This window comes from Mus caroli, chromosome 9, assembly GCF_900094665.2.
Source record: "Mus caroli chromosome 9, CAROLI_EIJ_v1.1, whole genome shotgun sequence".
Lineage (NCBI taxonomy): Eukaryota > Metazoa > Chordata > Mammalia > Rodentia > Muridae > Mus > Mus caroli.
In genome coordinates this window covers 46322848-46346643 of record NC_034578.1, presented here as the reverse complement: position 1 = coordinate 46346643, position 23796 = coordinate 46322848, and the positions used below count along the sequence as shown (strand labels likewise).

Here is a 23796-nt window from a genome sequence, read left to right as displayed (position 1 = left end):
GATGGTTGTGAGCCACCATGTGGTTGCTGGGATTTGAACTCAGGACCTTTGGAAGAGCAGTCAGTGCTCTTAACTGCTGAGCCATATCTTCAGCCCCCCTTCCTTTCTTTCTTTCTCCCTTCCTTCCTTCCCTCCTCTCTCTCTCTCTCTCTCTCTCTCTCTCTCTCTCTCTCCCTCCCTCCCTCCCTCCCTTCCTTCCTTCCTTTCTTTTCTTCTTTCTTTGGACTTATCCTTCCATTTATTTCATAAAATTTTAGGTTAGCATACAAGGTTTAGGGATTCATCATGACATCTTTTTAAAATTACACTTATTTGATTATCAGGGTGAGGAGGGTAAGGAGGGTGCACACGTACTCATGAAGGGCAGAAGACCACTTTCAGGAGTCCATCCCTTCTTTTCACTCTCTGGGTCTTGAGGATGAAATTCAGGTGGTCAGCCTTGGCAGCAGGCACCTGCTTAGCTATATGGCTAGTCTAGAAACTCGTTCTTATAAACTACTATAGGATATGGTTACTTACAGTCATATCCTGAAGAATGTATGACATGCACGAGCACACGTACATATGGGTATTCAACTGGACATTTATCTACTGTCTGAAACTTAAAACAAGCCACATGAGTTTCTGGCAACACTCAACTGAATTGCCCTTGACTCATGGTGTGTAAACTGTACCAAGAAGACCTCTTAGGCATATTGCAAAGAAAATGCAGGCTACACTAGAGTGCACATTTCATAAAACCATGTAGCCATCATGCTCAGGTACATAACAAAACTTGTCACAAATGACTTTCTTTACTATCCCTCTACCCCTTGAGTCAGCATTGGCCACATGACTTGCACAAGCAGAAGCTCAAACCTCATACAAGAGACACTGCATCCTTCTGTGGTGAGAACTGAAGGTGGATGCAGATGTGGGCAGCTATGTGAGTTTGAAAACATGACCTTGAAAGAGCTCTTTCTTAACACCATCCCTTTCCTCTCTGAATGAATAAGTAGAATCCTCGATTTGGAATTGTCAGGTTTAGATTGTCCAAAACTTGAAAGTATTTGAGAGAATAATAGACTTCCTAGGATGACATAGTAGGGGATCTGGGAGAGTGAGGGTCACTGACAGACCAGTAAGTTCCCCCCATGGATATTTATCCATTTTTCATCAATGTTTAGCCTCCCTAGTCAAGGCTGCTAGATATGGATAATTAGATTGATCTGAAATTGGAGTGAGGTGAGCAGATTTATCTGTTTAGGTGGGGTGTGAGGGTAGAGTGATCCCTCTAAACGACAGTCTATGAATGCCAATCTGGGTAGATAACACAGTGAAGAGAGGCAGGGAGACAGCTGAAGGCTTCTGTTTTAGGAATCTCAGAGCTGCTTGTGTTACGTTTGTCTCCCACACAAGATCACAAGCTTTTCAAACAAAACAAAAGGATTTTGTTTTTTATTCACCACTTTCCCTGATAATCAGCAAAACATACAACTCCTGATAAGCCGACCATAAATTACTACCGTTGGCTAGTGACTTAAAGCTCTCTTCCTGGAAGCCCAGTATTAAATTCTCTTGCTATTTCTTTTTCTTCCTAATTGTCTCACATTAGTCCTAGCGATTCACTGGTCTTCCTAGTACCTTCTTCTCCTTTCTATGGATCATCCTTATTAATTTTCAACACCATCCTTTCCAGCGGATGGAGTCTTTTCTTTCGAAGAACTTGCCTGATTGAGTCACGTGTGATTTTTTTTTCCTCTAGCCAGTTTAATCCAAGAGATGAATTCTGATGATCCCTTCATACAGCAGAAAGCTGTCCTGGACTCGGAAAAGAAACTCCTGCTGATGGAGAGAGAGCAAGAGGAGGACGGGTGCAGGACCACTCTGAATAAGACCATGATCAGTCCTCCACAAACTCCCGAGGTTTCCCTTTCCGCTATGGAGGTCTATATGTAGATATCCCCGGGAGACCTGCTCTTCCTGTAGTGGAGACTCAACCTCTCTGCCTGCTGAGCTTGAGTGTTGTATTTAGGTTCCATGTTTTAACAATTCATATGTAACAAGCCACAGGGTGGGGGTGGGGTCCCCTGACTTGGACCATCTTGCTTCTGTAGGAGCAGGCCCATAATTGTGCCCACCATAGCATTTCCAACTTTAAAGCAAGCCCCTTCAAATCTAGAGCCCCTTAAAATCTAAATCAGTATTGGTGGTTAAAGGAAATGGCCTGACTCCTTGTTTGCAAGGTTTGCTCTCTTGGCTTTATATACACATTTACCAGAGCCTGAGTTTTAAAATTTGTTTCTTTGTTTTTATGATATCCCATATCTTGCAGAATGCAGATGAAATGAGCCCAGGTAAGGACAGCATCTCTCTCTCCTTCTCCAGTGTGTTGTATTCATTTAGGATCAGTATTTTTTTATATAGAATGTAACTTCCAGACCCTTAAATTATGGCCCCTGGGCTTAAAAACAACCCACAAACAAAATCCTGCTGACGACCCAGGTCTGGTGCCAGTGGCTCGATAGGCAGAGAGCAGAGGCTTTTCTATTTTATTTTTCGTTTTCTCCTGACCAGTCTTTTGTAAACTGAACTCAGTTCTTCTTTATGGCCCAATTTACCCTTCACTGCTTAGGGGATGCAGTTATTTTCTGTGTTGCTCAGCTCTGAGGCTCACTATGCTAAATAGAATGAAAAGTCTCTCTTCAAAGGAAAAACTCTTTTAAGAGGCATAATTCAAATCTGAGGCATAGACACAGCCAAGACACATAATAATACAACTCACGGGTTAGCTTTTAAAGTCACATTAAGAAGGTGACAGTTTAGCTGCCTCAGAATTGTGCTCATGTATGCATGTACACACGCATACACATGCATGCATGTGTGTGCCTACATATGTATGCATAAGTACAGCTGTAACATCCCAAAGTAGCGTCCTCTGGAATTTGAACTAAAGGACTGATTGGAGTATCTGGCTTGCTCTTTTTAAACGCTGTGAATCGCTCTGCTGTCAGATGCCTTCTTGGCATCCGTGGAGAAGGACGCCAAGGAACGAGCCAAGAGAAGACGAGAAAACAGAGTCCTGGCAGATGGTAACTGTTGGTCCTTACTTTTCAATAGCTGGAATGATTCCAGCTGAAGGAGCCCATGAGAGCCTGTGTGCAGATGTGTGGGAGTACAAAGCTCCCTAGGGAGTGGGTTCATGATGGGCTGGCAGCCAGAGGACCTGGCCAGGCAGAAACCATTGGAGGTCCATCCTCTGACCTTACTCAAAGTACAGTCAGCAGGACACAGCCTTAATGAGGCCCCCTAGGTGGAGTGAGCCAAGCAGATTCCTGAATGGCTCTTGGGAAATAGGAAGGAAGAGAGGCTCCACTGGCTAGCCTGAGCTACAGTCAGAAGGAAAAGAGACATGGGGGGAAAGGGGAGACAAAGTATGTGAAAAATCGATAAAATGCTGTTGTATGTGTTGGGGTCGGATGCATGAATGTGCGGAGTGTGTTTTCTGTTTTTTTTTTTTTTTTTAATTTCGGATGGTGTGTTAATGCAGATCTTCCCCACTCCCCATTTGCTCAAAGACCATAGGGACCCTTGCCTTGGTCAAGGATACTAGTGGCATAAATATAAGCCTCAGTTCAGAAAAATATAGTTTCTCTGAGAGGCTACATAGAAAACCTCAGCATAGATTTGAAGGGGAAAAATATAAGGAAATTGGACCTCAAGTAATGGTAGCGAAAAATAAGCAGCGCTGAGCCAGACTAGAAAACCCGAAATCTAGAAGGACCTTCCAACATATACTGAGGACTGACTGTGTGCCTTTTTTTCCCCAGCCCTAAAGGAGAAGGGGAACGAGGCCTTTGTCAGGGGCGACTATGAAACAGCCATATTCTTCTACAGTGAGGGCTTGGGGAAGCTCAAGGACATGAAGGTGCTGTACACCAACCGAGCCCAGGTGGGTAACCCCTGGCGCCCACAGTGGCGACTCCGAGAATGGGTGTCGGGAACCCCGTCAAAGCAGAGGCAAGGGTAGACAGTATCGTTGGTGGCAAATGTTTACCAACAGGCTGCAAGTGCCAGTTTCCATGGTATAAACACGTCCCATAATCAGCCTTGTAGCCTCTGAGAACTTGAAAACTGCCACTAATGTTTTTGGTGGTACTCTCAAAGGCCATTATGCCAATTTGTGCTTATTATGTCAAACCTGCTTTTTGATTCTATGACTGTGGTTAGATTGGGTAGCCAGGAAACTGATAGCACTTTCTCTGAATGTCAGGGTTTCTGAAGCCCTTTCCCCTTAGGCTTATTTTACAGAGAACCTCAGTTTCTCAAAATTGAGCCATAACCGACTGCCTGATATGTCTTACCTGCTGCTTAATGAAGTCAGGAAGCTGGTTAACTATTACCTGAAACAAAAATGCCATTAGTCACCTTATCTTTGAGATACAGTGAAGATTGGCGTGGCAGATTCATGGATGTGATTTCATGACAGACAGGACCTGTCAGCTGGACCTCTGTGTGACAGACTTGATGCCATGTCACATACCAGAAAGAGAGGCAGCCGCAGAGCCCTCTTCAGCACCAATCTCCATAAATCAAGAGTATCTGTCTGGGCTTGGTGAAGGAGAAGCATTCGAAGCCAGACACGGGGTATCCGAAGCTGGAGAGTCTGTGGGGTGACAGTGATTTAATGGCCAATAAATCCGAGAGCAATACAAGCAAGCTTGTTACCCGAGCAGTTTGCATATGTCCGACAAGAGGCCAGGTATTCTGTCCTACCCTCATTTGTGACAAAAACTTGTTATAAGAAAGGAATCCCATAAAAAAGATGGCCAGGAGCATGCTTTAACAGCGCCCCCCGCACCTATTGCCCTAACAAGAATATAAATATGAAGTTATTAAGGACAAAATACTGCCATTATACTTTCCCTCAGAACTCCGTCTGTCACAGCTATCCAATGCCCCACTAGTTATATAACACTGGAGTCATAATAAGTCCATTTAAAGAATTCAGAAGGATCTTTTAAGTGTAAGCAATTAATACAATGGTTACTTTTCTTTCTCTTTCGGCATTGAATTTGGTCTTGGAAAATATCTACCTACTGATGCCCACTCGAGCTAGTCTCCCTGAAGAGATTAGAAAGCAGTGGAGTTGAATTGCTTTTAAAATGTTATGTAATTCAGACTCATATCTAGTGCAGGCTGTCCGTCCCCCACTCCAGTTCATCTAAATTAGTTACTTGCATTTTTACTGTATTCAATTTTAAGCCACCCTTTGATTAGTCATAAGAATCTCATTAAAAGTGGCTGTGGATAAATATAAGGAAATGTGGTGAAAAGCTTTGGGGAAGCAACTTCTTCCAGCTCTCTCTCTCTCTCTCTCTCTCTCTCTCTCTCTCTCTCTCTCTCTCTCAGAGCATACATTCAGAGGCAAACAGACACAGAACATGCTGCCTGGTATTAGGAATCACTTGAACCGCAGACTATTTTTAAAACACCTCTCCCGTTTGCGTGCGGTGCTAGAAAACAGTAAGGATGCTGGGAATTGAATATTGCTTGCTAAAGAAAAGAACTAAAAGCCACACCTGCTTTGCCTTTCTATCTCTCAAGATGTTAAATCAAGATGGCTGGTGCCCAATAGGTAAATCTAATTTAATTGCCATTAAGAAAAGTAGCTTTTCTTAAAATGGGAAGAGGCAAAAGAGAATGGGCAGGGAGTCAAACTCAAGTCTTAGAGGAGATGAGAGGAAAGGAAAGGAAAGGAAAGGAAAGGAAAGGAAAGGAAAGGAAAGGAAAGGAAAGGAAAGGAAAGGAAAGGGAAAAGGAAAAGAGGGAAAAAGGGGAAAGGGGGATAAAAGGAAAAAAGGGAAAGGGGAAAAGGGGAAAAGGGAAAAGGGGGAAAAGGGAAAGGGAAAAGGGGGAAAGGGGAAAGGGAAAAAGGGAAAGGGAAGGGGAAAAAGGAAAAGGAAAAGGAAAAGGAAAGGAAAGGAAAGGAAAGGAAAGGAAAGGAAAGGAAAAGGAAAAGGAAAAAAGAAGGAAAAGTACAAGGCTACATAGAGAAATTGTTGAAGCCTGTGATGAGGTCCTCGGGGTTGTTTGGACCTTAAGTCTCATAACATAAGATCATGGTTGCCGTGATCTAGTTGTCTAATTGTCTAGGGGGACATGGATTTCTTCGTCCCGTATGATTCTCAAGTGCAACTCAAGACCCGAAGAAGAAGGAGCAGATCTGTACTGCAAAGGCCACTGCCAGGCTGCTGCTTGCTTCCCTCCTCAGTTTGTCTGGATGCCTTGATTCCCCAAGAGTTACAATGCCACTCTTTCATGGAAATAGCTCATCTTACTGCTAAGAGTATTACAGCTCCTTGGGAAAATTTGGGTCATGAGTAAATCTAGATGTGGGCTGCATTGTTCTTGGAGACTGGGGGCCTCGGAGAAATCACTCATTCCCTGGAACCCAGGTTGTTGTTTTGTTGGGTTTGTTGTTTTGGGGGGGTTGTTTGTTTGTTTGTTTTCTCACATGGGATCATGATTACTGTTTCTCCTAGAACTTTCCAAAAGAAAAGTGTCTAAGATCTATGTAGTGCTTCTTGATAAGAAAAGAAGAGGAGGAAAAGGAAGAGGAAGAGGAGGAAGAGGAGGAGGAGAATTAGGAGGAAGAGGAAAGACAACATATATAAATATATTCTTTATCTTTCTCCCATTTTTATTATTAGTAAATATTAATTATTTAGAAAAATGGTTTCCTGATTAAATGACCTATGCCCATACTCCTATATATACACATACAAACACACACACACACAGATACGGATATACATACATATACACATATACACACAAACACATATGTGCTCACACACATATACACATACATACATACACACACATGGGTGCACACACACACACAAACACACACACATACATACATACATGCACACACACACACACACAAGCTAGGATCCACATATGAAAATGAGCATGTGGTATTTGTCTTTTTACCTCTTCTATATATTCCCCAGATCTATCAATTTCCCTGCAAATTTCATGGGTTTTTTTTTTCCTGGCTGAATAAAACTCCATTTTGTGTCTATATCCCATTTTTATTGCCCATTTACCTGTTGATGGACATCTCGACTTGTCCCATTTCCTTGGTAAATGTGTGTGCAGGTACCTCTGTGGTAGGATGTACAGTCCTTTGGGTAAGTGCGCAGACGTTTTCTAGCTGAGGTATGTGGTTTCTAGAGGATCGTCCGTACTGATTGCCATAATGGCTTCACCAGTTTGGACTCTTACCCGAGAGTGAGTAAGGTTCCTAGCCTTGCCATATCCTTGATTCCATTTTCTGTTATTTGCTTACTTGGTGGTATTAGCTGCCCTTTCTGTACCGACTGAGGACTCCTTTGATACAGAGTTCTGTCTGAGTATCACGTATTTGTGTCATTTCAGGCTTTTATAAAACTTGGGGACTATCAGAAGGCTCTCGTGGATTGTGACTGGGCTCTGAAGGTAAGAGGCCCCTTCCTTTGCCACATGACTATTGATCTTACTCCAGCCTGTGTCTGAGTCCTGAAGTGCACAGATAGCAGCTCCATGTGTGTCACCTGAGGGACCTCAGTTTCCTCATCTGTGAAATGGGATGGAATCGAGTTCCTGTGAGGGTCGGAACATGCACACAATGCCCATTAGCTCATACACGTGCTCCAGAGACAGCATCAGCCTTGGTCCTTGAAGGTCCTGTGTTACACTAGCTCGTTCTTCACTTGGTCCCTGTCAAATGCTCTACTTGGTGTCTCAGGGAAAACATCCTTTCCTCTCCTCCAGGACCAGCCATGATTTCTCCAATGTCATCTTGTCATCTTCCTCCTCAGTCCAGAGATCATCTGGAAGTGGATTGCACCCCACTTCTATTTGTGGATGGTTATCAGAACAATAGAGTGCTGTTGTCCCACGTGGGTTGGGCTTGGGCACATGCGCAATGCTTTCCTTCATGTTCTCTCCAAGAGCATACAAGCAGAGAGAGAATCAAGGCTGTAGAGAAGAAAAAGTTGCTCAGCACTCAGGCGCCACATTTAGTCCTTGGTGACAGTATTTCATATGACTAAATTAATGTTGAAATAACCCTAAATCCAAGCTTCCCTGTTATATACTGTCAGGTGATCTTTTAAAAAACTTACTTGAACAAACTCTTCTCTGAGGACAGTGCACATCAGCCCCCCCCCCAAGGGTCTAGAAATGAGAAGCATTTTTATCTTTAAAAATGCTTGATATTTTCTGTGGTGCGCCATAAAAATATGATCCTATTCCCTCTCCCCCTTTGTCTGTTACTCTCTATTTCCATCTGCCTTATCGCTATCTCGTTGTCTCTCTTTGTCTCTGTCTCTCTCTGTCTGTCTCTCTCTCTCTCTCTCTCTCTCTCTCTCTCTCTCTCTCTCTCTCTCTCTTTCTCATTCTGTCTGTCCTATGGCTTTTCACATATTAGGCAAGAATCCCACCACTTAGCCACAACTCCAAGCCCTTTATATTCTGAGACAAGGTCTCACTAAACTGACTAGTCTGGCCTTGAACCTGTTATCCTCCTGCCTGCCTCAGCCTCCCAAGTAGCTAAGATTATAGCCCTGCACCATTAGGCCTAACTTTATAAAATGCATCTCTTTGTTGTAATGTGTAAGAGAACATGAAGTGTTGTAAAGTGACAGGTTTGACAGATGTGTGTGTGTGTATGTGCGTGTGTGTGTGTGTGTGTGTGTGTGTAATGTGTTGTAATGTGACAGGTTTGACAGAGGAAAGGCAAAGAAAACAGAGTACCTCGGACCATATGCCATTTTGCCTAATTAGTTTAAACAACTTACAGTCAGATAAAGTAGAATCCTAAGAGAAGGTTCCAGGTGTATCGGTGCCTCCAATTCCCCAGGACAGCACCTGTGACCTCACCCAATGACCATAGCCTAAATCAAGAATAAACATTCACAGCCACATACTGGCCATATTCTCTTGCTATTCTTTGTTTTTACTTACTTATTTGTGTGTGCATGTGTGTCTGTGCATGACATATGCATGATATATGTATAAGTGTGTATGAGTATGTTGAGTGTGTGTGAGTGTGTTTTGTATACATGATGTGTGTGTGTGAATGCCATAGCACATGTATAGAAGTCAGAAAAATCCCCATGGAGTTGACAGGTTCCAGATATTTGACTACTGTCTCCAGGCTTGTGTGGCAAGCGCCCTTACCTGTTGAACCATCTCAATGGCTCCTCTTTTTTTTTTTTTTTTATTACTGAGGATATAAGCGAGGGAAACAGGAATGAATCAGAAAATCCCCCTGATTCTGGTGTTCACAAAGCATTGTGAACCTGCAGGTAGCATGAAGCACCTGGTTATGTCATCCCCCTGAAGGCACAGCATGGAGGGACCCAGCTCTGTCACACTAGGCCAGTCATCATGAGGGCAACCACATGCTGACGGCAGCACCGGATCTCCTGCTTGCCCACACTGTCGCTGTCACCTTGTTTGCTCAGTGTTGTCGTTCTTGTTGTTTTTTGTTGTTTTAGCTTATTTTGTCTTCTGGCACCAGTCGTTAGCAGAAAAGAGCTCAGGAGGGTTTCCTTGGCTGTTTCAAACGTAACAGCAAAATCGATCATTTGCTGCAGGCTCACAGCACAGGTTCCGTTCAGTGCCACTATTTTCCATAATTTTTCCAACCAAAAGATGAGCCCCCAGAAATGAATTAAGCCATTTACATGGGTTCACAAAGCCAGAGGGCACACTGACTGCCGGCCTGTACTCTCTTAACTATCTACTATAACAAAGCCCCTACCGAAAACCAAAACCCCGGGACCCGTGGGAAAGGATCCCATTCCTTTCTGAGATAGAAACGGGATCTCCTGTAAGGAGCTCCAGAGTACAAGTCTTCTAATCAGACAAGGGACCAAAGAGTTAGACACAGCCCACACTGACCCAGGCTAACACGCTGGCCTCTGCCCAAATGATGAATGAAGCTCAACATAATGAACTAAATGAGACCCCAAAGCAGAGCAGGCCCAGTGGAGGCGGCGTCAACATAATCGCCAGCACTCAGAGCCCAGTCTTGTTAAACGCCCAGTGAGGCTCCCAGGGAAAGAGGGTTGAATCGACACAAAAAGAATTTGAAAACGGGTTGACTTCTGCTCTTTGTGAAAGCCACAGATTCCAAGGAAAAGGTTTGCTCTCTTTAAAATGTCTTTATAGGGGGCTGGAGAGATGGCTCAGTGGGTAAGAGCACCCGACTGCTCTTCCGAAGGTCCAGAGTTCAAATCCCAGCAACCACATGGTGGCTCACAACCATCCGTAACGAGATCTGGCGCCCTCTTCTGGAGTGTCTGAAGACAGCTAGTGTACTTACATATAATAAATAAATAAATCTTAAAAAAAAAAAGTCTTTATAGTCTCAGTAGCAATGATCTCTGGCACTCTATTATTAATAGTATAGGGACTTTCATGGCAATTTAACATTTCTTGACACATTTAAATTGGAAGAGACCAGCCTGAGTGATATTACAGGGCTGATGTCCCTTGTCAAAGAAGATAAGGGCGGCAAAGCTGCTTTGCATCAGGAGCAGACGAATGTCACCATCAGAAGAACACTTCCTGCCCAGTGAAACCCATCCTGCTTTGAAGGCCACACCCCATCAAAGACAGTGTGGGGCTCACTGGAGTAAATGCATGTGACAGAAGAATCCTGGTTAGACTGGACAGGTCCAGTCATAAGAAGGTAGCTGCTCTTTGTGGGTGGAGAGAGGATGTCATAGCTATAGCCGCTTCTCTTTGCCATGCCTATGAAGGTCATGGGCTTCGGCTCAGGGACTTGGATGCCCCCAGCTGTGTAACACTAGTATTCTGTCATAAACATGCTATGAATACCTGGTTCTCATGAGCAGAGGGGCAGGGCATCCTCTCTTCCCCTTGGTCACACCTCTCCTGCTTCCTGGATTTCATCCTTTGTGAGTTCGCTATGCTCACTGCCCTGCTTCCTGCCCTCTTCCGTCCAGGCTCCTCATCTCCTCTCGTGAGCCTCATGGATTCACCTGTCATCTCGGAAAGTCCCTTGCAGACCAGCTTCCCCAGCTTCTCCCTTCTCCCGGCTCCAGGCCCACCTCCATCACCCCATGCAGGTTTCCATTTGGTTGTCTTGGCATCGCCCAAACGCAGGAAGCTTCTCTACCACCTGCCCTCCTGACCCCTTTCTGCTAGAGCCAGTTGTGCCTTCCCTGCATCTCGACTAGGTTCTGACTTCTCAGCACGCCGAGTTAGTCCTCAGCGCTCATCCTCCTCTGACATAGCCCTGATGTCTGCATTCTGCTTTCTGCAGCTGTCACCAGGACCTCAGGCATCAGCCCTCCTTCCATGTGGCTGCCTGGACCCCTTGCTCATCTCCCTGCCTGTCCCTACTCTGGCCAGTTCTGCATGCTACTTCCAGACCATCTTGCCTTCTTGCCAACAATGATAGTGCAACCCTCCTCCCACTTGCCATTTGAGACTTTCGTGGGGAATCTTTTTAGCTCCTCCTTCCCACCCTGTCTTTTTCCTTCACCCAATACTTCAATTACAGTTGGACCATCCATGAGGATCCTGAACTCCCCTCTCTCTTCCCATTCCCCTCCCTTTTTTATCATCACCCTCCTTCAATGCTTTTTTTTCTCAGTTCAAATACCCCCACATTGCCTGCTCCTCTCATTGTAGGGTCTCCTCCACTGAACCTGGAGGAAAGCTTTCCTTGTAGTCTACAGCCATTTTTTTCATAGCATACTTCAGAAAGAGCTTTTGATTTTATTTGCCGTCTTTGTTTCCAGTACTGGGAATTGAGCCCAGGGACTTGCGCATATTAGGCAAGCTATGCCCCCAATCCTAATAACATTTTTAAGCCCCTGTGTCCTGGAATTCAATGGCCAGATTTCAAATTCTAGCTCTTCCTTGCAGTGATGATGCAATACGAGTCCCCCCCCCACACACACACCTCCTGCGCTCTCCTTGTCTGTGACATGGGGAAACCCAGGCCCATATTGCTGCATTGCTATGAGGTTCACAAAGATCATCCATCCAAGCTATCAAGTTCAGTGCTGACCACATGGAACAGACTGATTAGTCTGGGCTCTTATTATTCTCTGTATTAGTCCTATTCACTTCATAATAGATCAGGAAATATTATACATAAAAACTCCTGGTAAGAGTTTCTCTAGCAATTATTGTTTCCTCTTTTGCTATTATTTAGCCTTTCTATAAATCACATTTGCTCTGAAATGTATTGTTGCTGCCGTAACCACAGCAACGGCAGCTAACGGAGTATTAGGAGAGTGCTAAGTGTTACACAATTCCCCCTCCAACAATGGGGCGGCGGAGAGAGAGAGACTATGAATTACTATCCTTACGGTCCAGATAAGGAAAACGGTTGACCAAAAGCTGGTGGCCTAACCAACATCCTGAGCTGTTAATTCACCTAGAACATTCTAGACTCCTGAGACTGACCCCCTGAACCTTCTAAATCTAAACCCTAAAGGATATCTCACCTGGCTCAATAGCTTTCTTATAGAGGTGATGAGTGTATATCAATTAACTGATGTTTTAAGTTTTAGTTCATATGTCTGTGCTGGGTGGCTCCCTGCAGACTTACGATGAGGAGGACCAGGCAGAGTCAGGGCCCTTCTGTGAGTGTATAGCCTTAGCTGTACACTTAAGCCCTCCCTTTTGTAGAGGGGCATCCATCTAGGTCTTAAGTGATACTAACGGGAATTCCTGTTTGTTCTGTATGGCCCAAAGAATGGTCTGCCAAAGCCATACTTTCTGATTTCGATGGGTGAGTTTATTAAACACATAGCAAACCAATGGAAACAAGGAGAGGGGAAAAGAGCATGGGGGAGGGGAGGGAGAGGGAGCACGTGAGAGCTGGGGTTCTCAAAGACAGCCCCAAGCAGAGCATAGTATCTGGTAAAAGAACAAGTAGCAGCAGGTAGGGTTTCCATCATCAACCCAGGCCCTCGGAACATCCAGCAGGAACAGACTGAGGAAGTTGAGACAAGTTGCCTGGAGTTCCCCACTGAGCTTTCTCTCCACAGAGAAGCTTCCCAGGGCTCAACTCCTCCCTCCCTTTCCACCATAGGCACTCTTGGATCAGTAAGCTCTATTGGGGAAGGTTCACCTTGCAGCTGCTCTCGAGGGCACAGTGTTCTTACTCTTGGGCTATTCTGCTGTTCTTTCTCCCCTACCACAGAGTTAGCAGGGTCAGCCCAGCCCCAGACAGGAGGTCTTGGAGAACACTTTGTGACTGACACACATACTTGTGTCAGAAATGGAGTGGGAAGCAACCCCACTTCAAGTCCCAGATTCCTTCTCAGTGACCTACAAGGACACATGATGACATGCATTATACCAGTGTTCATGTTATGGCTTATTTTCAAGAAAGGACTTACTGCCCACTAAGACATGCTCCTAACCACGGTTGCCTTCCCAGAGAATTCTGTCTGCTAATGAGCAAGTAACTCCCAAACTTAGTTCTATAGTTATATCACCCAGAAAGCTGAAAATGTTTCTGTCTGGACCTCATTTAGACGGTAACTTAATTGGTCCAAGGGCAGCCAGGCCCAGATATATAAGAGCCTTCCAAGTGATTCTAGCATGAAGCCAATGCTGACTCTTCTAAACCTAGGGCCTTGCTTTACTTCTTGAGCAAGTCGCTCCATGAAAGTGAGAGCTGACAGCATCACTAATTTGGAAGAGAGCACACCCATGTGTGCAGACTCCTTGCGGGCAGCAATTAGCTTGGTCACAGATGCACAGAAATGTCTTAATTGTCAACTCTGGTAGCTATCCCGAGAACCAAAGCATTGGCCTCCTTCTCTTAACTAAGCAGGCAGGCCAGAGCCTAATGACTTCAGATCTGAGACATCTGATCAAACATTCTCTTTTACACAGTGTGATGAGAATTGTACAAAGGCCTACTTCCACATGGGGAAAGCCCACTTGGCCCTGAAGAACTACAGCAAGGTAAGTTCCTAGCTCTGTGAAGAGTTGGTTAGATGTTAATCCACCTTTTAGGGTTTTCTGAAGTTCCCAGATAATATAGTTGGGAATCTGGGACAGCCCCGCCAGCTGGAGGAGTCACGGCAGAGAATCCTCTACTAGCACTGGTTCAACTTCCTCAGAGAGAATGAACAACAAGAAAACAAAATTCACTCGTAATCTCATTACTCCAAGCATGTGAGCATCCACACCGCCACAACATCACATGACCAATCACAGTGTCGGTGATGGTGAAGCAGATAGGCAGATCTACAGGGTCGTAGATACCAAGCCAGTAACTCCTAGACTGGATATGGGACTGAAGAGATACTGGATTCAGCACACCCATGTCTAACCTGGAATAATGCTATTTTTTTTAATGTGATAGTTTGTATTGGGTTCAATCTCTACTTTTTATCTGTGAGTTTGTGAGCATGATGTGGGAGGGGCTTGGGGGAGCAGACTCGATGTCGCAAAGGTCAGAAGACAACTCTAGAGTCATTTCCTACCTTGACGTAGGTTCCAGGACTCAAACTCAGGCCTCAGCTCAGCAGGCTTGGGGGACCTGGTAAGCCATCCATCCTGCCAGCCCTCTTCTAGCCATCCTTACCCTGTTTTCTAGAAGGTCCCAGGTCAACCTTGAAGATAGGAGTGTTTATTTTCTTAGAATTTTTTTTCTCTTAGAGATTGGTTGGGTGTTCTCTCAGGATTTCTTATATATTTTCTGAGCTGTGATGGTTTGTATATGCTCGGCCCAGGGTGTGGCACTATTAGGAGGTGTGGCCTTGTTGGAGTAGGTGTATCACTGTGGGTGTGGGCTTAAGATCCTCACCTTAGCTGCCTGGAAGTCACTCTTCCATTAGCAGCCTTCAGATGATGTAAAACTCTCAGCTCTGCCTATACCGTGCCTGTCTAGATGCCATCATGCTCCTACCTTGATGATAATGGACTGAACCTCTGAACCTGTAAGCCAGCCCCAAATATATGTTGTCCTTTATAAGACTTGCCTTAGTCATGGTGTCTGTTCACAGCAGTAAGACCCTAACTAAGACATGAGTGATACAATCTTAGCCCCCAATTCTCCCTGTACCAGTCTTTCTCTCTTTAGAATCTTTCTGTCTAGCCATTCCCTCAGTAAAAGCCCGTTGTCAAGTTCTCTAGCTGAGTCTGATGTGGCCAGTGACTGGAGTCTTCACTGTTTTTGCAGCCTGTACCTCTAAGCCCCAGGGTATTCTATTCTCCTGTTCCTGGGTCTCAATCAACAGCCTCCAGCCTACAGTTTTGCTTATTTCCTGACTCCCCTGGGCATAGCTGATGGGTTCTTCTTGCAAATATCAAATCTAAGTTTAGCATATACATTGTGATTATTCTAACCTCCAGCAGACATGATCCACAGAAAAGCCAAGACCGGGTAGTTTTCATCACAGTTTGTATTTAACAAACACGTTTTAAAAATGAATTTTGAAAATAGTACCAGTAGTGCCACAGAACCTGAGAAGAGAAGCCCAGGCAAAAATATCAAAAGCTCACCTCTCTCCCTGACTGCCTCTGTGCTGAGAGCAGGAGGAGGATAGGAAGGGATAATGAAGGAGCCAAGCCCTGGGGTGCCCAGTGCCTGCCCTGTAATCATGGTACCCCCTGATCACCTCTCAAGGTCTTCTTTCTGCTTTCCAGGCTAAAGAGTGTTATCAGAAGATTGGAGAGATAAACCCCAAGCTGAAGGCACAGGTGAAAGGTGAGAAGGTCCCTGCTGCTAAGTTGCATCTGAACCTGGTTTTTCTTTGTGCTTCCCTGGGATGCCCTCCCTGCCTTCTCTGCCCTGGCCAAGGCCACACACAGTCTTGCCTTTCCTGCACAGCCCAGCCCTCTGTTAGCAGGCCTGCTCTGCTCAGTGTCCCTCTCTGCCCATGTTCAGATTCATTTCTTTCTTCCTTGCCATCTTCCAATGTATTTCTTGAATGCCCCAAACTCCTAAATGTTTTAGGCTCTGTGTTTAGATCTTACATTACTTCTAAACAGTCTCTTCCAGCAGGAGAGTCTGGATTATTTTCTTGCTTTATACTTAAACACATCCTCGAAAGGAAGAAACAAAGGGGATGGGCAGGGGCAAGAGAGAGATGCAGAAGAGAGGAACCCCTTGCACGCTTCTGTCGGTCGTTAGGGTGTTGTTCGGTTCACTTTTCCCTGTTTGTTTTGCTAGAACACCTAAATCAAGTAACTCTTCGAGAGAAAGCAGATCTTCAAGAGAAGGAAGCCCAAGAATCTCTGGATTCAGGAAAGAACACAGCAGTGACAACCAAAAATCTCCTGGAAACCCTATCCAAGCCTGGCCAGACACCCTTGTTCTATGCAGGAGGCATTGAGATTCTGACAGAAATGATGACTGACTGTAAGTCAGATACGAGTAGGGTCTGAAGAGCATTGCCGGTGTGCAGACGTGGGGCCTGGGGATCAGGCTTTGTGAAACGAAGATCCCCTTCCTTCTACAAATAAATATTGATGGGAAATCTACTCTAATGTAGGTGCCAACCTCCACCTGTGCCCCCTTCAGGGGATACGCCGACTCAGTGCTCAGGCAGGAAGCACCACACATACAGCACAAGGCACACACATGGTGTGCTGCTGCGTCATGTATGCCTATACTGCATACTCAAAACACAGGGTGTATTTATTTATATTCATATTTATACTCACATTATTATATGAATATATATGAATTATTATTTATATTATGCATATGTGAGTATATTATTTGAATAAGATATTAGTATATTATTCAAACATTATATGTATATTCATAAATATAAATATTGAATACATCAGTGCATCTATTTTATAAACTTTTGACACATCTTGCTTATAACACACATCCGATCTAACATCCCATACCACGCACACACCCTAAACCATGTAGAAACAGAAGAAATTTTTATGATAAACTATAGAAATCACCCCAGCTGCACTTAGCAGCTGCTTCAAACAAACAAAAAAATAGTTTCAGAGGAAACATCTCAGTCTCCTAATGAGATCACTCCATTCTGTGACCAGTCCCTGTAAACACTGATAGCAAAGATCAAACAGCTTTGATTGCCCAGTGACAGTGCATCGTCTGTACAAATGGTTGGAACCTCTGGTCCCTTGTCAGTATAGAACAGAGGCGTCCCAGATTGCCCCCTCAGCAGCTTCTTAGAAACTGTAAGTTCTTCTCCATTGCCCGGAAACAGCTTCAAAATAAATATATAGAGTCAGATGGCATCGCAGTTCTTTCCAGAGATTAAACAGCTCTCTAAAGCCTCCAGAGTTATGAATTGAGATGCCGACATTTTGTAAGCAGTGCCTCTGAAAGCAACCCACTGAGTGGCAGATGACAATTAGATTTCTGAGTGTCCAAGTCCAGCCTTTCCCACTGGGATCTTTTGGTGGACGTGGCTACGCTGCAGTTCCTTCCTGGTAGGTAGGGAACCTGACTTGGTTCTTTTGGCTTTGTTTCAGGCACAGAGCGAACATTGTTCAGAACTTACGGTGGATTCAGCACCATCAGTGACCATGAGATCATCAGAAGGTAGGAATCTTCGGACACAGCCAGATGTCTCATAAGGAAAGAAAGATAGCCATGTGTGAAAAATAGATATTGACCACACAGGCAAGGCTCCGTGGTCAATGTGTCCCTGCTCCTCAGGTAGCAGGGTGACCCCTGAGAGAACACATGTGAACCCCCTTGAGCTCAGAGCCTTTTGCATCATGTTGCAGCTGACAGAGTGAGCCTATCCCACAGGCCTTCTCTGTCCTTCCCAGTGAGACAGCACAGGTCCCACTGGTTTGCCACCAGCGTCTGTAAGAGTCTCCTTTATTCCTTTTTTCCTTTTGGAATTTACTGGTCATTTAAGGAAGCAGAAGCAGCTGGGTCCTATATGATTTTATTTGGAATTTAATCTAAAACCAGACCTACATTGTAGGAGGGGAGGCACTGCATTTGTTGTATATTGTGCTGAGATGGTCCAGAAGGCTTTGGACCCTAATGTGTGTTGGATGCTTGGATGTTCACTCCTCACTGACAACCCCTAGCTGCCTGCTCTCCTCTGTGCATCCATCCCTGCCTTTTCAGTCCTTGGCTTTGGACCTAGAACTTGGGAGTTGATGATGGGCAGCCCCTTGGTTCTGGTCACCCGTGGATATGCCTTTTTTGAGGGGGCAAGTCTCACTGTGTAGTCCTGGATGGCCACTCTGTCTCTATACAGACCATACTAGCTTTGACCCACAGAGATCCACCTGCTTCCAGTTGAGAATAAAGAATTAAAGGTGTGTGCCACCAAGTCCAGCTTGGGTGTGCATAAAAATAATTCTATTAAAATCGTCCTTTGCTGAGTCTGGGAGTAGACCCCAGTGAAAAGGAAGCAAAGCAATTCCCAGGCTCCACATTCCTCTCCCTGTCTTCTTCAGGTGCCTCTTCTTAACAGGGAAGGATGCAGTCGAGGAGGTGCTTTGCGTATCTGTTCTAAAACTCTGGCAGGAGGTTTGCGTCGACAATGGTAAGCCTGGCCCCTCACCCTTGCTTGTTAGTCGTGTGCCACAGAAATGAAAGCTGTGTTGTCCACTATGGCAGTTCTCCCAAAAGTCAGGACCAGGAGGAGTGGGGTCTATGCTTCCTTGCCTTTTCCTTTCAGAAAGTGCATGGATCAAAAGCAAGTTCTGTATTGAGTTCATTCGCCAGCCTTCTCCTTTTCATTGTCCTCCTCCCCTCCCTCCTCCTCCTCTGACTCAGACACTGGAGTGGAGGGTGGGCAAGATCACTGTCAGCCTAACGAGTGAGTGCCTGCCCCCAGGGCCTCTGCCTGCTCTGCAGACTCATGACTTCTGCTCATGTCATGAGCGCTGGGGACGGATAGCTTCCTTTCTCGTCTGTTTAAAGATATTTGGTTTTGCTGACCATAGCAGCCCTTGAAGCACTACCAGCCAGCCTCTTTGGACACTGATGAGCATCTGTCACTGAAATAGGAAAAGGCCAGAGGGATTTTATTTTGTCAACTCTTACCTTTCTTTTTTCATACTGCATCCTCCAGAGTTTATTAAGTCCTTGCATAATCGATCTTAGTCACCTTTATGGCTTCCGTGCATATCAAGATTTTAAGTTATTTCCTTCATCTCTAAAAAAAAAAAGTTTCATAAGAATGGGGTTGATTTTGAGATGGTAAACACTAGGAATGAAGACAATGACAGGGTGGAGCCTGCAAGCGGTGTGTACACTCACAGGTCAGGCCGAGAATGAGGAAGCAAGCTCCATTCCTTCAGTAGGTTCAAGGACTGAGAACTTGATGTAGGCTCTAGACAGCTAGCTTATCAGAAAGCACAGTTATTGGAAGGGATCAGTAGGTAAAGTCAAGCACCAAGGTTTGTGTCTCAGAACCCGAATGAATTAACAACAGAAAAATCCAAAACAGGTGTGGTGGCATGCTGGGAATGTGGAGACAGGTAGATCCCCAGGGCTCTAAGGTCAGACAGACTGCTGGCCTAGTCAGTGATGTCCAAGGCAGTGAGGAGAGACACACTAAAAAAAAAAAGAGGAAAAAAAGGGGAAAGGAGAGGAGAGGGGAGGGGAGAGGAGAGGAGNTTTTTTTTTTTCAACCACTTGGTTTACTGTTCATTATACATTCAAAAGGGTATAAGGAAACAAAATAAAGGGGAAGTTAGCTGCCATCCTGGAGCTCCTCAAAGGCTCTCCTCTCTGACTTTCTTCATCATTAAACTGGACAGGATAATAGTCCTGGCCCCATGGGAGATTTCACTACCTGCCTGAGGCATCTTGGACTGTCTCCTGAATGCCTCATCTAGCTCCATCACTCAGCTTTGCTTCACTACAACAAATACTGAGGCAACTAGCTTAATACAGAAAGTAAAAGAAGCTCACATGTTTGAAGGTCCAAAACCAGGACCATGACTGCCATTTGCTTGCTTTACTGGTATGGGTCTTGGGTGGCCTTGGTGGTATTGTATGTGGGAGTAAATGGTCACACTTTGACCAGGAACCAGAGGAGATTGAGAAGCAGAGGTCTCATGATTTGTTTTCAGGGCACACTCCACATATCCAAGGAGATCCCACTAGGCATCCCCTCTTAATATCTCACAGCACCTTCCCTTACCAACATCTGCGGATCACACCTTCATTTAAGTATTTAGTGTATACTCAAAGTATGTCCCCAAGTGATCTCCATTATCATCATCATTGTGTGGTTCTGTTCCTCTTCTCCCTGCTTCTGACACTATTCCACTGTTTATATCTTCTTTTCTGCCCTCAGATCATGAGAGTGCTAGTGCTCAGTCCTGCCAGACTCTGCCACTATCGATGGTAATTGCTCTTCACAGGTTTCATGTATTCAATACCTTAGGAATTCAGTGAACGCACCTTTATTTTACAGACGAGAACCCCGAGGGCTGGAGGTGCTCTGTCCATCTGTGACAGGTACACACTCTCACTCTTCTAGTTAGCAGGTAGCTAAAATTAGAAACTTGGAATCTTGACCTATTCCTTTAATTTTGCATAGGGAGGGAGGGAGAGGGAGAGGGAGAGGAGGGGAGGGGAGGGGAGGGGAAGAGATTAAATTGGATTAGATTTAAATGATGCCTAGGGATGACATGTGAGGTGTCCTCCGGCCTACACACATACACACACACACACACACACACACACACACACCAAACCAAAATAAAACAAAATGAATTATCAAAGTCCCTTGCTCAGGGGTGTGTGTTTACTGAGATTCCTGAAGGAAGGTGAGGAAGGCTGCGATATCTCTGTGTGAATCCGACACAATAGCCCAGATACTTTTGTTTTTGTAAGCCTTGGAAGTATGTCATTTTAATGCCTGAAAACTGTTTTCCCCTGGGGTATGCATCCGCTGTGTGTCAAGCTCATGGAATCTTGACATGCCCAACTCATTAAACACAAAGCCTTTTACAAAGGAGCCAGAGAATGTGCAGAAGCAGAAACGTGAGAATAAATCAGTGGCATATGGTTGGTCAGGGAGAGAAGTTAAGTCCAGCTCACCCACAGTGACACACTTCCTCCAACAAAGTCACACCTCCTAATCCTTCCCAAACAGTGCCACCAACCGGGAGCCAAACATTCAAATATATCCCGGGGGGGGGGGGGGCACTTGCATTCAAATCCTCACATCTTAGGAATCATTACTTCCCCGAATGCAAGCAACCAAAGCTTTAACACGGGACCCTTTGAGTATTATTTCCAATTCAAACCATGATGTTATCCCTCCAGTGTGCTCTGCTGCCTTTCCTTACTTCTTCTCATTGCCCTGCGCATGCTCTGTCTGCACCCACATACTTCTCAGAACACAAAGCAGGCAAAGTCAATGTCATTGGATTGCAATGTTAGTGCTCTGGAAAGAGCTCCCTGTCGACAGAGAACGCTGCTCACATGATATTGTAGATTCTCGGGAAGAAGACAAATGGTTGCTCAGGCCAGTGTCTGGAGATGCTCCGGTGTCTTGTTAAGCCAAATGCTTTCCCTTTATCCCATTCCATGTCCCTCCACGGAGAAAGCTTTTATAACAATAATAACAGTGGAGCTAATCTAAGAGAGGCAGTCTCTGTCTAGCCATCAGTCAGTGGCCCCCTGAATCCTGGTAAAAACTCCTAACAGATAGGTCACTGTCAAGCTGAGAACCTCAGAAGTTAGTTATCAGCAAACTTATTCACTCTGCTTATTCAGACACAGACGGTTGACCCCGGAGTCCCATTCTTATGGGTAACTATGCTGCCTGGCAATTGTGTTAAGAGCCAGCCGCTCTTTTGGGTGGTGGCCAACAGAACTGGCTTACATGCCACCATGACAGCTAGAGGCCACTAACACCTGTGTTCGGCAGAGGAGAATCAGCGCCTGCTTGTGACCCACCCCGATATGGCCAGGCTGCTGCCTTCCTTCATGACTTCCAGAATCCTGGTGATTCAACAGCAGAGCCTGGACCTACTGCTGCAGCTCACTCAGACGGAGAATGGCCGGAACCAAGTGATCAAGCACCTTGACATGACCCAGTAAGCCTTGGTGGGGGGATCTAACTTATGGCCCTGGGGTTATCATGAAATAGACAAGGTTGCCCATCCCCCCTTCTGTCTCTGGTGTCTAGTTGCCATCAGATTGTCATAAGCCTTCATGAAAAACAACAACAGAAGGAGCCTTTGAGGGGAACCCTATCAGGAAGGTTTTCAGACCAACTCCTGGCTGAGCTCAGAACCACGGCCAGGTTCATTTCTGCACAAATATAGACCATTGAAGCTGCCAGAGGCAGTGTTTCCGTAGGCAGACAGAGAACCCAGCCTAGAAACTGACCATGGCAGACAGAGAACCCAGCCTAGAAATGGACCACTTGCTTCATTGTTAGACTCAGGCTCCATCCTGACCCTCCCCTTGCTTTTCATCTGCTCTTCTATTTGATGCAATATTACTGGTTTGTTTGTCCTGTCCTTCAGCCATTTCTGAAAGATAGAGCATCGATTAGTCAAACAAATGCTTTTCATGAGGCTCTTTCTGAGATAGAGTCAGATAGGGATCATGTCTGCCTGACTCTTACTTGAACCACAGCTTACCTGAACCATGGTGACTCTTGAATATTTAACTCTTTTAAAAGTTTTCAAAGAGTCTGTGCTTTTACCCTCTTCACAGAGTAGACAAGAAGATCCACACACCAAGTAACAAGGCCACATTACCCAGCTCTGCCTTGGTTCTTGTTCATTGGAGCCCAGTCCCCACTCTCAGTTCTCTGTAAGAAAAGGGGCCAAATCTTCCTGGATCAGGCTGAACCCCTCTTAGCTGTCCATCTGGTGAGGAATTCATTGTGTGCCAAGGGCAGGGTGGTCTCATTCTCCCTGTTCCCATTTAGTCATAGTCCCAGTGCCTTGGCAACCCTGAAGCTCCACCCACCAGGCAGGTGGGCTGCTAGTGAAAGCCTCCGGAAGCACCTGGACTTTTCAGGTGACTCTGCAGCCATCATCTCAAGCCTGATTTTCTCTGAAACCATCTTTTGTCTCTGAACAACTATAGCTGTAGTTGTCTTATGACTTTTGCCCTAAACTATCTTTGACTTGCCACAGTCTCAACTTGAACTTCTCCAGCATCTTGGAGATCAGTGGGGGTTGTAGCTCACCTTGGTCCATACAGTCCTGAGAACTGAGGGGGACCCCAGCACATTGCCTTCAGCTCCACTAGTCTTATTCTTGCTAATGCCTTTCTTCAGATAGGTGGGATGGAGGTATAATTGGTTCTCTGGGCTAGAGTGAGGTTGTTTGAAGCAGGACAGAGCATTGCATGCCTCATAGAGGCATGCAGGTCGCCTTCCTCCCCAGATATTGTGAACTGGCAGGAACAGGTCTCCCACTTTGTAGAAAGCACTGGGATTTAAGATTCACACAGTCTAGTGCTTAGCCCTCCTATGTTTTGTTAGCCACTCTTGGCCTGGGAGAGGCACATTGTCTTGTTTGTTCTGCACACTTGGAATGGCACTGAAGAGACACAGTGGGGAACTGAAGAGCTGACTTGGCAGCTAAGAGCGTGCACTACTCTTGCAGGGGACCTGAGTTCAGTTCTCAGCACCAATATTGAGCAGTTCACCATCACCCATAACCCTAGCTGCAGATCGGATGCCTTCTCTGGTCTCTAAGAGCAACATTTATATTTTTTTTTAATATTTTTATTCCATATTTTCCTCAATTACATTTCCAATACTATCCCAAAAGTCCCCCATAGCGCCCCCCACTTCCCTACCCACCCATTCCCAT

At 45.3% G+C, this 23796-nt stretch overlaps 1 protein-coding gene across 2 annotated transcripts in view; it reads left to right on the top strand.

Annotated features, from left to right (window-relative positions):
* Ttc12 (tetratricopeptide repeat domain 12) overlaps positions 1-23796 on the top strand; it is a 54013-nt gene that overhangs the window by 11044 nt on the left and 19173 nt on the right. Inside the window, exons 3-13 of one of the 2 annotated variants that reach the window (XM_021172151.2) lie at positions 1745-1905; positions 2315-2336; positions 2994-3071; positions 3810-3931; positions 7426-7485; positions 13924-13995; positions 15685-15745; positions 16211-16399; positions 17503-17572; positions 18451-18539; positions 21888-22056. In XM_021172151.2, coding sequence (XP_021027810.1) covers positions 1745-1905; positions 2315-2336; positions 2994-3071; positions 3810-3931; positions 7426-7485; positions 13924-13995; positions 15685-15745; positions 16211-16399; positions 17503-17572; positions 18451-18539; positions 21888-22056 — 1093 coding nt within the window. Of the gene's footprint in view, positions 1-1744; positions 1927-2314; positions 2337-2993; positions 3072-3809; positions 3932-7425; positions 7486-13923; positions 13996-15684; positions 15746-16210; positions 16400-17502; positions 17573-18450; positions 18540-21887; positions 22057-23796 lie in introns of both variants that reach the window. The other variant, XM_029481153.1, reaches the window with a different exon arrangement.